Below are 16,048 nucleotides of genomic sequence, written 5' to 3' on the forward strand. Positions count from 1 at the left end.
TATTTTATACAGAAACTGAGGGCGTGGTAGTCAGATTACAATTCGAAATTAGCAATAATTGTGAGTTGCTTTGCTTTGCTGCAGGAATTCTAATTAATTCTGTGAAACTCACATATACATATATACTTAAACACTAATAAATATATATATCTTTGTGCTAATTACTTAAATTTCTCTCCGAGTTGCACCCGATCCCTCCCCCCTCAACAGTGTGTAGACAAATAAATCGCATATTTACTTCAATTAACACTTCCTGCCAGCCTGTTAGTAACGGCTGCCCACGCCAAGTTATCTCTTAGAAAACGCTCAAATAATTCAAATAAATTCTGACCCGTACAAAAAACTTACTCATTGTGGCATATCCACATTCATACATATAATATATAGTTATATGCTCTGAGTAGATGTATTTGTATAATCATAAGTAGCGCATTTTAGTCGGCCGCTTTTATGGGCTCAGCCGTTTGACCGGGATGACCGTGAACGGTGAATGAACAGCAGCTTTTGCCTGCAACTGAATGCAGCTGGTCGATGTACTGTTTTTGTTTGTTATTGTTGTTGTAGCAATTAGCATACACCGCGCCAGCGTTTCACCGCAGCTGATAACTTGAAAATCACACAAATTAGCTAAATTTAGCTCTTCAATTGCCCAATGCAACGCTCTGCCCTTCACTTGTATCGTCGAGTTCCACGTGCACGAAAATGTGAAATATGATTTTTTTCCAACACGAATGAGGTCGCGAGGAACTCCCTTTGTGCTTGATTCCCTTTGAGCTTTACTAAGTTTAGAAATAATTAAGCGCTTTTTGATAAGCAATTAAAAATGTGTTAAGAAAAGTATTTCGTGTTATGTGATGGCTATACGAAAAAATAAGAGTGATTGAATAATAAAGAAGAAATTAAAAAAAACCAAGAAACCCAGTTAGAATTTCTTTGGTTCACTATTCCAGATAACAGAAGAAAGGCAATACGACTTCGAAAACTCCATAACTTCCCTAATTATTAAAATATACCTGCCTACTCACCGACTTTTGTACCGACTCCGCCTAAGAAAGGAATAATTGCGATCACCGAGACGACATTTATTGACATTTTTATACCCTAAACAGAGTATATTAAGAGATCCTATAAAGTATATAAAAGCGCTACAGAAGTTTGGGATATCAATGAAATTCTTTATTCCTGGGAAAGTACATTCTATGACATTATGTCTGGTACTCGACGTTTGCAGAAGAATAGACTTTGAACCTAATTTTCGACGGTTTTCAAGCATAAATCAACCGATACTTGACGTGGTCCCACAGGAAATAGTCTAACATCGTCAAAGCGCAAAATCGAGGCGGCCAATTGAGTGGTCCATTTCGTGAGTTAGCAGGTTCACCAAATTTGGTTTATAATAAATCGATTGTGACATTCGCTGTGTTGGTTGTGGTGCCATCCTGTTGGAACCACATATTGTCCAAGTCCATATCATCTAATTTGGGTCAAAAATATTCGGTTTTCATGGGGCGGTAACGATTCTCATTCATAGTAACGTACCGGTCTTGATCATCACGGAAGAAGTTCGACCCAATGACGTTGCCGGCCTATAAACTGCACCAAATCGTAATTTTTTCGGGATGCAATGGTGACTCAAGGAGTACGTGTGGATTGATGCCTAACTAACAACTTGCTTATTTTTTTTTTGCTTATTGACGAAGCCATTCAACCAGAAATGAGCCTAATCGCTGAAGATGATTTTTCGATAAAAATGCGGTTCATTTTCAAGTCATTGGGTTGTTGCTCAGCCCAATTCACGAACATACGACGATTCTGGTGGTCAAGCGGCTTCAGTTCTTGTGTCAATTTGGTCCTGTAAGATTGTAGGCCAAGATCTTTCCACCACAATGACGTCACAGAGATTCCCAACGCTTGAGAACGACATGTGAAAGACTGATTTGGATTTTCCTCAATAGATGCGCCAGCGGCACACTTTACTAAAAAGAAATGTCAAAACAGCGGGAAAAAATATGGCGTCGTTTGAAGTCCCTATCTTGGATCGCTATAGCATATAGTTACTATACAAACTTGTAAAGAATCTTTGTGTTTGTGAAGAGCGCAACCGAAGTTAACGTTCTTTCTTGTGTATTCTTCTTCAAATTTCGATGGAAGTATTTTCTAGTATAATTTTTCTTCCCTTTTGTTCTGAGTAACTCTTTATTTGTGGGGAAACAAATTCGAAACACGATACTGTCGCCCTTAAATTCCAATATCGTTTCTTTACGAACCAATATGGAAACTCTTTAAAATAACTGTTCTCAAACCTTTTTGGTCTGTTTTATTGCTTGCCCTCTTGTTTCTTAGTCTAAGTTTCCAGGTTCTTGGTAGTGATAATAAATTGAAAATTCATAAATATCGAGAAAATGATGATGTTTAAAAATAGTTTATATTTGTGAAATTTTGCAGATGTTCTTTGAAATACTAAATGTGTCACTTATCGATTTTTGAGAATTTCTTGTCTTAAAATATTCTTATTATACATATATACTGTTATAGTACTCAATATATAAACAGAATACAAACAAAAAAGCATTGTGTGTGGGCGATTTGTGTCAATTTCGATGAAACGGCGTCCACAGTGAACGACAAATCGGTCAACTCATATAGTATATAAGTTTGAGGACCGACCCTGCACCCACATTAATTACATATACGGGTACAAGGTATATATGTATGTAGATATGTAAATATGTGTGCATGCAAACCAGCGGCTACAAGCTTTGTGCATGTTCAAGCGTAATTGGTGCATCGCCGCCACCACAGCTTGTAACCTCCATCGATAATGGCGTCAAATTATTGCCCTCCCAGCGTCAATGTGTTGTAGATCTTTCGATACAGCATTGCATTATTCTTGTTTTTGTTTTCCTATATTTTTTTTACAGTTTGCGTTTATTTTGTTGATTTTCTTGTAATTTCTTGGAATTCCCTTTTTTGCATTTGCCGTTGCCGCTGCCGATGTTGCATGTTACCATGCATTTTTTATATGACGCTGAGTTGTGTGAGTGCTACTTTCTTTGACGCCCACCAGCATGCCACGCCGCAGTTAAGTAGCCTCTCTGGCATATATGCTCTGGCGTCATGTGTCGATGTGTGTGCTTCTCTGTTTTCCTATGAATTTTTCATGCAACCGCATTGAAAATGAAAGCAAATCTTTGCTGTTTCTGGTTTGCTTGTTTTTGGAGGGAAGAGGCGTGGTTGGGTAGAATAGGTATATTTAATTTATCAACTATTCCTTTCACATGCTGAGTGACCGTATTTTATATATGACGTACTATATATACATACATATGTACATACATGTGTGTTACATAACTCAAACTGCTCTGTAGAATTAGCTCAGAAGGAAACCAGAAAGTAACGTTCGAATTCGGCTGTCGCAAAGCTAGAATACCTTTCACTGGTGATATTTTATGGCATAAGTTGGTATAAAATGCTCTTATTTTGAGTTTTTCGGTCAGTTTGTAGGTTAGCTTTATGCTACATATATTTGTTCGATCTGAAAATTTTCTACGGAGATTGTAGCGATGCCTTCGCTAATAGTCTATGCCAAATTCTGAGAAGATACCTTGTCAAAAAAAAAAAAAATTTGCCATACAGAGACTTGAGTTCGATTGGTCAGTTGCTATGGCAGCTACATACAGGGTTTGTCCAGAAAGTGATAGTACTGAGTCGATTTAAAAAATTAAAATTCTTCAAAAACTTTCAAAACAGGCTCTTTCTCCGTCAATGCAGCGCTGCCAGCGCGATTTCCAAGCATTGAAGGCGTCACGAAAGGAGTTTTCCGGAATAGTCCTGGGCTGTAGGGCGGCTGCGAAAGCATTGGGATGTCGGCTTTGGGTGGTTGCTGTTGACAAGAAAGGTGGTGTGAGCCGGGGCGTTGTTGTGGTGCAACTTCCAATCAGCTGCGATGGCTTGTCGGACCCGATTAACCCTTCGTCTGAATCTCTTGAAGATTTCCCCGTAAAACTTGGCGTTGACGGTTTAACCAGGAGGAACAAATTCATGGTGGACGATGCCTTCGATGCCAAAAAAGACGATAGCATTGTTTTCACTTTGGATTTGCTCATTCTTCCTGTCTTCATCAGCGACCTCTTCCCGGCCCTCCAAAAAGGCTTGGTGCCACAGAAATACACCACTTCTTGCTAAAGCAACATCCGGGTAAACCTGCTTGATCGTATCAAACGTCTCTGTCGAAGATTTAGCGACTTTAACACAGAATTTAATCGTGTACCTCCGCTCTAACGAACGCTGAACTTTCGGCTTGCACCACTCAGGGAAACACTTCGCGCGAAAATGTTTGTCCTGACTCTCCAGGTGCTCAGAGACAACTGACCAGCCGCTCTACCGAATCCAGTCGGTGCGCGCACGCTCCGAAGTACACGCGGAAAAATATCAGCCCTAAAATGAGCAGCTTCTTGAGGAAGAGCAACAAGAACTCAGAAACTATCTACTAAGGTACTAGAACAGGTTATTAAAAAGGTGTGTTTAAATGATATATATACATATATATGTATATGTTAAAAAAAATATAATTCAAGCCAGCGACGTTCTACTGTACTTTAATTAATTATTTGAAAAATATAAATTATAAATTCACAGCTGCGTTCAGCTAGCAACATTTTCCCCCTACACACACACACACATAAGTACATAGATTTACTTAACATACAAAGTGTTCCGCGTTTATTTACAGTTGCAGTTATGGTTTGTTATTAAACAAAATAAACGTGAGCTAACAACAACAACAACAAAGTCTTAATATTATTCAAAAAGTGGGAGTGTGCCATTGCTTCACCTTTGGCGCGCCAATCAGTACCTTAGTGACCATGTGCACGATCGTGACTCTCGTGATTATTGATCGGTTTTAGCATTAGCGCCATATATTGTATGCCCGCAAGTTTCTTCGAGTTTGCCGGCTGCATTTTGCCACCGGCGTCGACTCTGCGACCAATCGCTGACGTTGGCACTGTCTTTGTTGTTGTTACAGTCGCGTTCACGCTTCCATTCATACTTCGGCAGCGGCGCTTTGAATTTACTTGCATTCTTAATGACTGGAACTCACCGTCACCGGTTCGCACCGGTTCAAATCCGGTGCATTCGAGTGTGTAATGTTAAATGAGATTTTTTTTCATATAAAAGTGAGTTGCTTGCATACATATGTACATATTTATTAAATTTACTACATTGTAGCTGAAAATGTAAACAAATAAGAATGACCTTGTAGGGAAAAGTATCAAAAGACCGTATTTAGGCCAGAAAGAACTCGCAGTCGTCTGAACGTTCTTCTGCTGTGAGAAAGCTTCTCTCAGAATCAATTGACTTGTTGTTATTATTGTTGCGACGCGTACCTAATCCCCATTATGATGGTAAGGATTAGATAATTTGTCGTCGTCGTCATCCAACGGTAGGTCCAAGAAACGTGCTTTTTCGACGGAGTCGGACCAAAGACCAAAAAAGACACCCCTCTCGTCAGATGATTAGGGTCAGTGGGGCATGCAAAGAGGTGGCTAGTGTCATGCGGGGACTCATTGCTCGCAGGATATATATTATATATGTCGGGTTATATTCTGGATAAGTAGGAGTTTAACTTGCTACAGTACACAGGACGAAGTTGCGCAAGGGTCACTATCATTTCTTGCGGAAACTCGAGCTCTTCGTCCGCAATGGATGGTGGTTTGACTCCAAGTACGCTGTTTACTGAGAGTGAGTCGGGGAAAGTGTTGATAGCTTCACTGTGAATGGCGGTCAGTGCTTGTCGGAAATTAGTTGCGTTCGAAGTCTGACCGGCGTATTGTTTGATGTCGTCGACGTAGTTGAGAAATGACCTCTTAATGCTCCTGCAGGACCTGCCTAGAGAGGAGTTCATTATGCTTCTTTACTGGGAACATACGAGCCTCACTATGCAGGTGTACGACAAAAAATATCGACAGACGTCCAGTCGTAGTTCGGAGTTCAGTGTTCTGACAAGTTTGGAGCTTCTTTGGCTGCGTTTTACTGCATCCAGGCAACCAGTTAAAGACCGGCCGGCCGATTGCCTTGTAAGTTGCCAACAACATTATCTTTGTCCTTTCCTTATGTGCTGCCGGCTAGTGACTTGAGGATTTTGTTGCGGCTCTGTTCTTTGGCGATAATCGCGCTCGTATGAGGAGTGAAGGAGCACAGACTCACACACAGAACCAACGAAATATCAGCGAATTGAACGTGAACTCCTAAAGATACGCGATCACAGCAGAAACCTGTTAAGGTCAGGTTCAATCCGGTTGCAACCTGCATGCTCTAGGCTGATGGATTATCTTTAGTAAATGTCAATGCCTTTGTACTGAGGTCGAGAGGAAATAAACTGAAGTTTTAAGCGCTCATGTATACTGATATAAAAATTATATAATATGTTCAGTACTTTAATCTGCGAAATGCCCAACTAGTTGTTTAATTTTAATTTCTTCATTCCTTAGTGAAAATTTCTGTTACTTTTTCTGTATTTCGGTATACTTCTGAGTAACTCGCTTACATAACAAGTAAGCTTTGATTATGAGTCAATTCATACATTTCATTGTATGAATATGTATGTGTGAGTTTTCTTGTTTTTCCTTTGTCCTGCAAACTTTTTATACCTTTGTCCACCCGCACAGGCACCAATACTGGCGTTCGTTATTTCGTTCACCTCTCTTTTATTCCTCATAATCAACTTTAATTGTGGCCAGCTAATTGAAGGCAATTATATACAACAACAAATTAAATAAACACACAGCACTAATATGAGTTGCAATAAGGGTCTGTCGTCCTGTTAGTCATAAGCTATCGCCGGTGCCATGAAATTTATTTATTATTTGGTTAAAGTTTATTTTGTGTTGTGTGTCCTCTCTGATGGCGCAGCCAAACAACCTTTTATTGCAAACACAAGCACCTGTGGTTGTCTTATTTACTTTTACTTCGGACTATAATTTCATTTGACAGGTACCTTTACACCTTTTTACATATATGTACCCATACTTGAGTGTATGTTGACGGCGCTATTGAGGTTTATTAACCCGTCACACAAGTGGCGCCGTTGAATTATGGCACAGAAGGGCCACAAAAATTCCTCTACCAAAAATATACCCATGTACAAGTGCGCGTGTGAGGATTGTGTGCGAGTGCCCTCTTTGCTTTTGGACTTCTACTGAATGCCCTTTGACTAGTGTTCGCGTCGTCGAGTCTCCGCCATTTTGCTTTGAGTGCGTATGACTAAGCCACTCGTTCGGTGCGATGGGTTGTGTGGGTGGCCAGCGCTAAGTGGGAATCAAAATTTCGATTTCCGCTTCTGGCTACTGAACATTTTAGCAAACACTTGTTTTGCTAATGGATTTCAAGGCTTTGATGCATTATGCCATACTAAATTTGGAATTTGTGTGCCTGCAAGTGCTCTTGCTGTGAATATAGTGTGTTTGAAAAGTTTTGAAAATATTTTCGATTGAGTGCTGCTGCTCTGTGGTTATACGTTCGGAAGATTTCTAAATTTAATGTAAGATTATGGAAGATATGGCCGTTTCAGTAGAATAACTTAAATTCCATTTCATGGCTATCTTCAAAAAATCAAAGTGTTCTGTTACTTATGAGCTTTCAAGCGTTACTTTAAAGGTTCGAGTTAACAATATATTGGGTGGTCGAAAAAGTATTTTCGTATTTTGTCAATAGATGTCGTTGCAGACGTATATCTCCAGTTTCATTAGAAATACGAAACGACCTTTTCGACTACTAAATATAATTTCAATGTAGCTTCCTTTGAAGAGAGATGAGGGTGTTTACCAAATATTTTGATATTTTTATGCTCACTACTCAATAACATAACTCAATATTTGCCGGATATCAATTTGATTACCATTTCTTTATTTCCAATCTGCTACTTTTTGACATTTTGGAGACACACTGTAACATTTTACACACTCTTCTCAAAACATGCAGAAGAAATGCTCCACTCCTTTTTCCAGTGTCTTATTGTATTGGTAAGCGACCCGTAAACATATTCACACACAAATATTCATATTTATGAGTTTGTGCGAAAGAGATTGTATTAGTTCGAACGGTTTCAGATTATGCCGGCTTCGATTGGAGCGACTCGTGCGTTAAGTAAGACATCCGTTGAACGCTATTTGCCTTGGGTGGGGTTTCATTTATTTTTAAGCTCTGGCATATCTTCCCACTTACACGCCTTTCGCTAGTCGCTTACCGAAATAGCAGTCAATGGGTTTGTTTTGGACAACATGCGTCGTTTCGATGGCGCCTGATTTCGAATTTTACGAGCGCCATACTTCGCATTCTATGGAATTAGGCTGAGGGCATCATTTACAAGTGTACATATGTACTAAAAAGTTATGTGACGCAGCACATAATATATATATAAATGCTTATTGCGTATGTTATTATATACAAACGCGTATATTTTTTTAATAGTTTTCATGTTTTGATTAAATTTTTCAGCATTTTGTTTTTTTTTTTTTTAATATTTTCACAAATCTGCTTATGCTCATGCCACTCACTTTAAGGTCGCTGACTCATTTTTTGTACACGCTGCACATATTTTTCATTACATAAGGCACGCTGAGATTCTGTACCACATTCACTCACATTACAGTCTCATATATACATACATACGAGTACATTTTACAAGTATATGTCCTTTTATTATGCATAAAAATATATGTGCTTTTGTGTTTGTCGAGGATATGCTCTGCTTTAAGCAGAACTATTTAATATTTTCATTCATAATATCTACATGCTCATATCCATTTTGGACATGCTTTTCATTTTTTCCACTACTTGCCCCAGCATGCGCCTGCTTTTATACTTTGCTTTTTGGTACGCATGAATTTATGTTCGTATTTACGGTTACATGGCGTAGTGCGCTCGTAGTTTTTCACTTTCGGGCTCTCAATGCCAGTCATGCATGTTGAAAATTATTGCTTTCTGTGTTATATTTATTGCTTTGTTTCGCCATTTTGATTTCTCGTTTTGATATGCGCGTCCATTTTGTTGTTGTTGTTGAATAGAACTTGCTAGTTTCCTTTTTTTGCACCAAAAGGCAACGGCATTTCGTTTATTTAGTTACATTTGGTTAGGGATTCATCACTTCACAAGCCGTTTTACTAAAAAGGCGAACTGGAGGAAAGATCCATAAAAAGCATTTAACTAAAACCCAGTCAAGCTTTTCGAACATTGCGGGTACGGAAGTTCATACATATTAATTCATTTTGGAGTGTCCTTGAGCGGAAATTGCTTGAAAAAATTTAAAGAGAGTTGGTGTTTAACTTTCGTAATGACTAATTTATATACGATTTTCGTTAGAAAAAAATGAAATTAAAATAAAATTGCAAATGTGAAAATTTAAAATGCGGAGAGCTATTTCAAAATTTTTTTTTTTTTTTCATTTTCCCACTTCAACTCTTCAACTAAATAATTAAATTATTGCATATATTAACCACATTTTCGCATTTAGGTACACCCCTAATGTGAATTAGTATCAAATTCTTAACTTTCGCTTTTCATCTCTTTTCACTCACACAAACATACATATAGTACATACTCATATAATGTATTACATTTAATTCTGTTACTGTGATGGATTGTCTTTCTTTTTCTTATAAAAAAATTATTTTATATTAAACCAAAGGCATAATTGCAAGCGATATTTATTTGAGCTTTGGCGATTTCGAACTAGCTTAAACAATCCTGAACTATTGAAATTTAGTATAAATTCCATATATGTATATAAAATTATTTTTGCATTTCGGATTAAAAAAAAAAATAAAAAAAAATTAAAAAAAAAAATTTAAATAAAAAAAAAATTTTTTAATTAAAAAAAAAAAATTAAAAGAAATTAAAAGAATTAAATTTTTTTTTTAAATTAGAAAAAAAATTAAAAAAATATAAAAAAGTAATTAAAAAAATTTAAAAGAATTAAAAAAAAATTATGAAACTTTGAAGAAAACCGAAAAATAATTTTTTCCTGAAATAAAAAAAAAAGCGGTGAAAATAAACATTCAAAGTTGCATAAACATACAACAAGCTGAACGTTAGTGAATATGAGCGGGAATAGATTGTCCAGAGTTAGACATAAGGCAGCCTAAAAAATTACTACTCCTTATGGAAAACTGGTCTATGAGTGGCCTATTGGCTTACCACATTAACCTAACCGAAACTGGTGAATATATTCAAAACTAGATTAAAAATACTATAATAAAACTCCTTGACATTCCGATATCTAAAAAAATAACCGAAGTCAATAAAAAAAATGGACTTCTCGGAAAAGCGATTTTTTAAATCATAATATGATATAAAATTTTCGTTTGAGGTAATCACATTATAGAACATATTGGAAACACACATTTTTGAAATTTGACCTTGAGAACTTTTTTTTATCGGAACGTTGAGCGCTTTTAGTATGTTGTTCCTAATAATGTCTTGAACATATTCACTAACTTTCGGTTTGTTATAAATATATTTAACTCTAATTATATTTTTTGTAATAAAATAACCGCTTTTGCTTTACTCCCACATATTGAAAAGCACTCTTTAGAAATGTACACCAAACACTCCGAAAGCTCGTCTAAATCCATGAATATCGCTTGTGGCTGACACTTAGTTTTTAGTTTTTTGTTCGACAAATTGTTTTCTTTGCGCTTGCATGTCTATAGTGTTTATTTCAGAGACCGGGACAAAATCGGTAAGCCACTGAACACGAAGATGCCATCTGCGCCGACACACACGGCCGAGGAGGCACGTCTGTTGGGGTAAGCGCGCTGATTATAAACGCCTACAATAATAAACTACAATTACAACTAGCAACTACAAACTGCATTAAATAGTTTCCATAACAATAAAACAAAAAAAGTACGAAATAAAAATTATACGAAAATAAACGACTTCTCACATAACGAAGTGAAGATCCGAATAGCCTGCTAAGCAACAACTCATAACATACAAATCCCGACCTAAACGTGTACTTTATATGATTTCTTAAATATTTTCCATACCTTAGATATATAGTATATTATATACGTATATATATATGATTCCATATATTTTTCTAAATGTATTTTCCTTAAGCTTTTATATTTCTTAAAAATAATTAAATAATTGCTGAGTTGGTATGACTATTTATTTTATACTTTTTACTGAATTAATTTTATTCTATTTTATTAGCTTAGTATGTATGATTTTTTACTTAAACTTAGCTTAGCATTAGTCTTGAAACACGTAGCTTAGCAACTGGTATGAGCAATTAGTTGCATTGACGCATTAGAGAGCATCCCAAGTATCTACTTGTACATATAGGCAAACAGGAACTGCATCCAAGTACTTGATTGTATTGTAAAATATAGCAAAAACTGATTTGGATTCAAACCTAGAAACATACGCCTCAGCATAGCATCCATACAGTTGAATGTGCCCAGCATACACTTGCCTGCGATAGATGAATGTACACTAATAGTTACTAAGCAAGAAATGCAAACACTAACGCTAACCTAAGCAAATCGGAATGAAAACTAAAAACTTATACAAAGGCAAGGGTCTCCTGCTAGTTTGTGAAACCTAAGAAAAAACAAAAAAATAATACCAAACCACTACACAAGCTCAAACACATTTCCACACACCAAATGCTCCAGTACTCGAATATATTATAGTAGCTATGAACCGCTCTCACATAGAAATCAATACCATACGGTTCCCACTTAGCAATTACAACTAAATATTATACACATACTATAATGCCAAGCAGTCAGTTGAGTAATTATGCAAGAGTTAGGTTATGTTAAAAAATGTTATTCAAAATAAGTCACAATTTATACTAATATACTATTATTTTCACTCCGTTAGCACCATGCCCGTCGATCCTATGGACGATATTGAATTACGCTCCGTGTGGCTGCAATTCCCATATACACGCGGCTCCACATTGCAGGCTTGCGAGCAACGTCTTGTGCCCACTGATAAGGGCGATATACACGTGTCCGTGCAGGGCGATACTACAAAGCCGGCAATTTTGACGTATCATGATCTGGGATTAAATTGTAAGTATGAACAATTTTTTACTAACTTCGAAGAGTGTGGAAAGAGAGAAGCAGAGAGAGTGAATCATATATGGCAAACAAATGCTTAACGTTGTTACAATATCAGGTCTCTATTGAAAAATTTGGTTAGAAAAATTATTACAAGGCTAATACAAAGATTAAACCGTATACTAAGAATTTTCTATCAAAAAATATTATGTGTTTATAGATTTTTTATAAAAAATGTTATGGGAAGTCGAAAAAGTCTTTTCGTATTTTGTCAATAGATGTCGTTGCAGTCGTGTATGTATATCCATCAATCAAATTGTGTCATACCTTTCTAATACGGAAAGGTGAGATTTTAAGCTTCATTTAACCAAAAAAGAATTGCAGTGAAATCGGGGAAGTTGGAAAATAGTTAGAACTGTTCAAAAATGAATGAAAATAATGAAGAAATTCGTTATATTTTGAAAATTTTGTATAAAAAATGGAAGAATGCCACGCAAGCCACAAATGAAGCTTACGGAGACGATGCTGTATCAGTTCGTGTAGCACAACAATGGTTCGCTCGCTTCAGTTCTGGAAATTTCTATGTGAAAGATGCACTTCGCTCTGGTCGACCTGTTGTTTGAAAAAGTCGATGAAATTATGGAAAATATTGACCAGAACCGTCACATAAGCAGCCATGACATCGCTAAGGAACTTAACATTCATAATCAAATGGTTTTGAATCATTAAAGAAGCTCGATGTTTGGGTACACCATGAATTGTCTGTGAAAAATTTAATGGACCGAACTAACTGCAGCTTTGCTGAAACGAAATGGAATCGAACCATTTCTGCAGCGAATGGTAACCGGAGACGAAATGTTGATCAAATACGACAATAATGTGCAAAAGAGATCATGAGCCAAGAGTGGTGAAGCTCACTCGACTGGTCGTAAAGCCATGAATGACGCCACGAAAGGTTATGCTGTGTGTTTGATGGGATTGGAAAGGAATCATCCGCTATGAGCAGCTCCAGCTTGGTCGAACGATTGATTCTACATTTTACTGTCAACAACTGATGAAAAAACGACCGGAACTGATCAAGAGAAAGATCTTCGTCATCCATCAGAACACCGCTGGACCACACACATCTTTGGTGAATCGGCAAAAACTGGGAGAGCTTGACTGTGAAGTTTTGATGCATCCACCATATAGCTCTGACCTTGCGCCATCGGACTAACATTTGTTTCGGTCAATGCAGGAATCCCTTAATGGAGTAGAGTTTGCTTCAATAAAAGCCTGTGAAAATTACTTGCCGCAGTTTTTCGCCGAGAAACCAGAAAAGTACAACCTGAAGGAACAATGTTTCTAGCGGAAAAATAGCAAAAAGTGGGCGACCGAAATGGTACATACGTGTTTCAATAATAAAAAAAAAATAAGTTGAAGTTTGATTAGACATACGAAAATACTTTTTCGACTACCTTATATTTGCTTTATTCAGCTCTCCACATTTTTCAAATATGAATTTAAGAGCTCTCTAGATTAGAGAAATGTTTATATGGAATGCATGTAGAAACCTTTCAAATCTTTTTTTATTTACTTTCAGATGCTACTAGCTTTGCTGGATTCTTCAATTTTCCGCCACTTCGCAGTTTGCTTGAGAATTTCTGCGTCTATCATGTGACAGCTCCTGGGCAAGAGGAAGGAGCACCTACATTGCCAGAAGAGTAAATATAAATAAATTATTGTGGATTGATAAGAGAAAGTGGCCAAAATATTATGTTTGAAACCAATAAACACGACGAATTTGGCTGGAATTGAGAAAAGCTTTCTTACTCGACGACAGATCGACGAATGTTAGTCTGAAATCTTGAGTTTTAGTAGTTTTGAATGTTGTAATGAACGAGAGATATTTTTATAAACAAATCAAGAACATATTTATCAAATTACTGAAACATAAATGTCATTTAAAGCCGCAAATTTCAAAAGATCTATTTAGTCAATTCATTTTTTCGAGTTCATCTCGAATTTTTTAATAGACAAACCTCGTTTTCAAGTTTATTGGGTTACAAGTATTCTTATCAGTTCACAATATTCGATCTTATGCATAATTGTGCTATTTAAACACAGTGATGATTTCATATAAAATTGCAAAACACTTCCACTTTAACACTACTTCCCGCCCGCAGTTATGTCTATCCAACCATGGATGAGTTGGCCGCTCAGCTGGTTTTCGTGATGTCGCATTTTGGTCTCAAATCAGTGATCGGCTTCGGTGTTGGCGCTGGCGCCAATATACTGGCACGCTTCGCCCACAACCATCCGGATAAGGTTGGCGCCTTGGTGCTCATCAATTGCGTTTCGACACAGTCCGGCTGGATCGAATGGGGCTACCAGAGTTTCAATACACGCTTCTTACGTACCAAGGGTATGACTCAGAGCGTTATCGATTATTTGATGTGGCACCATTTGGGCCGCAATCCAGAGGAGCGCAACTACGATATGGTGCAAATGTTTAAGCAACACTTTGAACGCGGCGTCAATCCCACTAACTTGGCCATGTTCATCAATTCGTACATACATCGCAACGATTTGAATATTACACGTACACCACCTGGCACTCCCGGTACGCAGCCATCGTCGTGCACACTGAAAATGCCGGTTATTAATATTACTGGCGCCTTGTCGCCACATGTCGACGATACCGTTACCTTCAATGGGCGCTTGGATCCAACAAACTCATCTTGGATGAAGGTTTGCCAAACAACTTTTCGGCTATTTTATTGTATGTATATGTAAACGTTGATTTTCTCTGTGCTTTGCAGATCTCCGATTGCGCCATGGTGATGGAGGAACAGCCGGCGAAATTGGCCGAAGCCTTCAGGCTTTTCCTGCAGGGCGAGGGCTACGGTAAGTGTTAAAGCACTGCGGAACATAACTTAGCATTACAAAGATATTACCATCACCTCCACCACAAACCACAACAACCACCAATTACTTATACAATAAACCACATAGTTCCCATTGCCATTTGTAGCTGACATATTTTCGAAATTTGTAAGACATCGTGTAAAAATTAAAAGCAATTCATCCGGCGCATTCTTTGAAACAGTAAATCATATGCGAAAGCGAAAGTGCTTACACACTAGCGTTATGCAGTATATGCAAAAACTAAACGCGCATAAACTTTTGGTCAAAATACATTAATATATTTAATATTAGGAAACACTCGTTATTTATTATTAGAAATGATTGGAAATCGCATTTATTATTGAAAAACGTTTTCAAGTGACGAAATGTTAAGCTTAACTAGTTTATTTCAATTGAACAACATACTTTACATACACACTGTGCATAAATCAAAATATTTTTAGTGTTCGGACCTTAGCAGTTTTGATCATGACAAGAAAAATAAATTGCAATCTGCCTATAAAACGAAATGCGTACAATTTCCTGAACTATTCGCTAAATCTCAATTTCAAGGCATGGAAACTTTTCACCATTCTCTCGCGTACTAACTAAGGTGACCTATTGTCGAAAAAGTAGTCTGAAAATTTAACGTTAGTCGGGCAAGCCGACACTTTTTTCAGCAACTCTGTATTTCAAATTATGTGGATCGATTACACTAAGTTGAAAATTTTTATAAATTATATAAATATCTCGGAAACTATTTGCCGAAACTTTTCGAACAATGTTCTTAAATCTACCTACGAGTATATTCGATATATCGTCACCAAAAATGCAAAATAAAGTAATATCACCTTTCAAAAGTTTACAGGCCAACGAAAAGCGATATAATAGAAACCACTAACATTAAAACGAAATTTGAGTTTTGGTTATAAAATGGTTATATATAGGTTATATATTGGGGTATATATTGGTTATATACTGGTTATAATATACTCATATTGAAAAAAATTAAAGTTTTCCCTATAAAATGGTTATATATTGGTTACCATACCCTGAATAAAATTTCAGTTTTGGTTATAAAATGGTTA

At 36.9% G+C, this 16,048-nt stretch overlaps 1 protein-coding gene across 10 annotated transcripts in view; it reads left to right on the forward strand.

Moving 5' to 3' along the window:
- Nucleotides 1–16,048, forward strand: part of LOC105222839 (protein NDRG3) — a 57,115-nt gene that overhangs the window by 25,977 nt on the left and 15,090 nt on the right. For 4 of the 10 annotated variants that reach the window (XM_049451763.1, XM_049451762.1, XM_049451769.1 and 1 more), the window contains 5 exons: nt 10,710–10,805; nt 11,893–12,086; nt 13,657–13,777; nt 14,240–14,804; nt 14,876–14,960. In XM_049451763.1, the coding sequence (XP_049307720.1) occupies nt 10,710–10,805; nt 11,893–12,086; nt 13,657–13,777; nt 14,240–14,804; nt 14,876–14,960 (1,061 nt within the window). The remainder of the gene's footprint in view (nt 1–10,709; nt 10,806–11,892; nt 12,087–13,656; nt 13,778–14,239; nt 14,805–14,875; nt 14,961–16,048) is intronic. The other 6 variants (XM_049451764.1, XM_049451768.1, XM_049451772.1 and 3 more) reach the window with 2 other exon arrangements.

This window comes from Bactrocera dorsalis, chromosome 3 (genome assembly GCF_023373825.1).
Source record: "Bactrocera dorsalis isolate Fly_Bdor chromosome 3, ASM2337382v1, whole genome shotgun sequence".
Taxonomy (NCBI): Eukaryota; Metazoa; Arthropoda; class Insecta; order Diptera; family Tephritidae; genus Bactrocera; species Bactrocera dorsalis.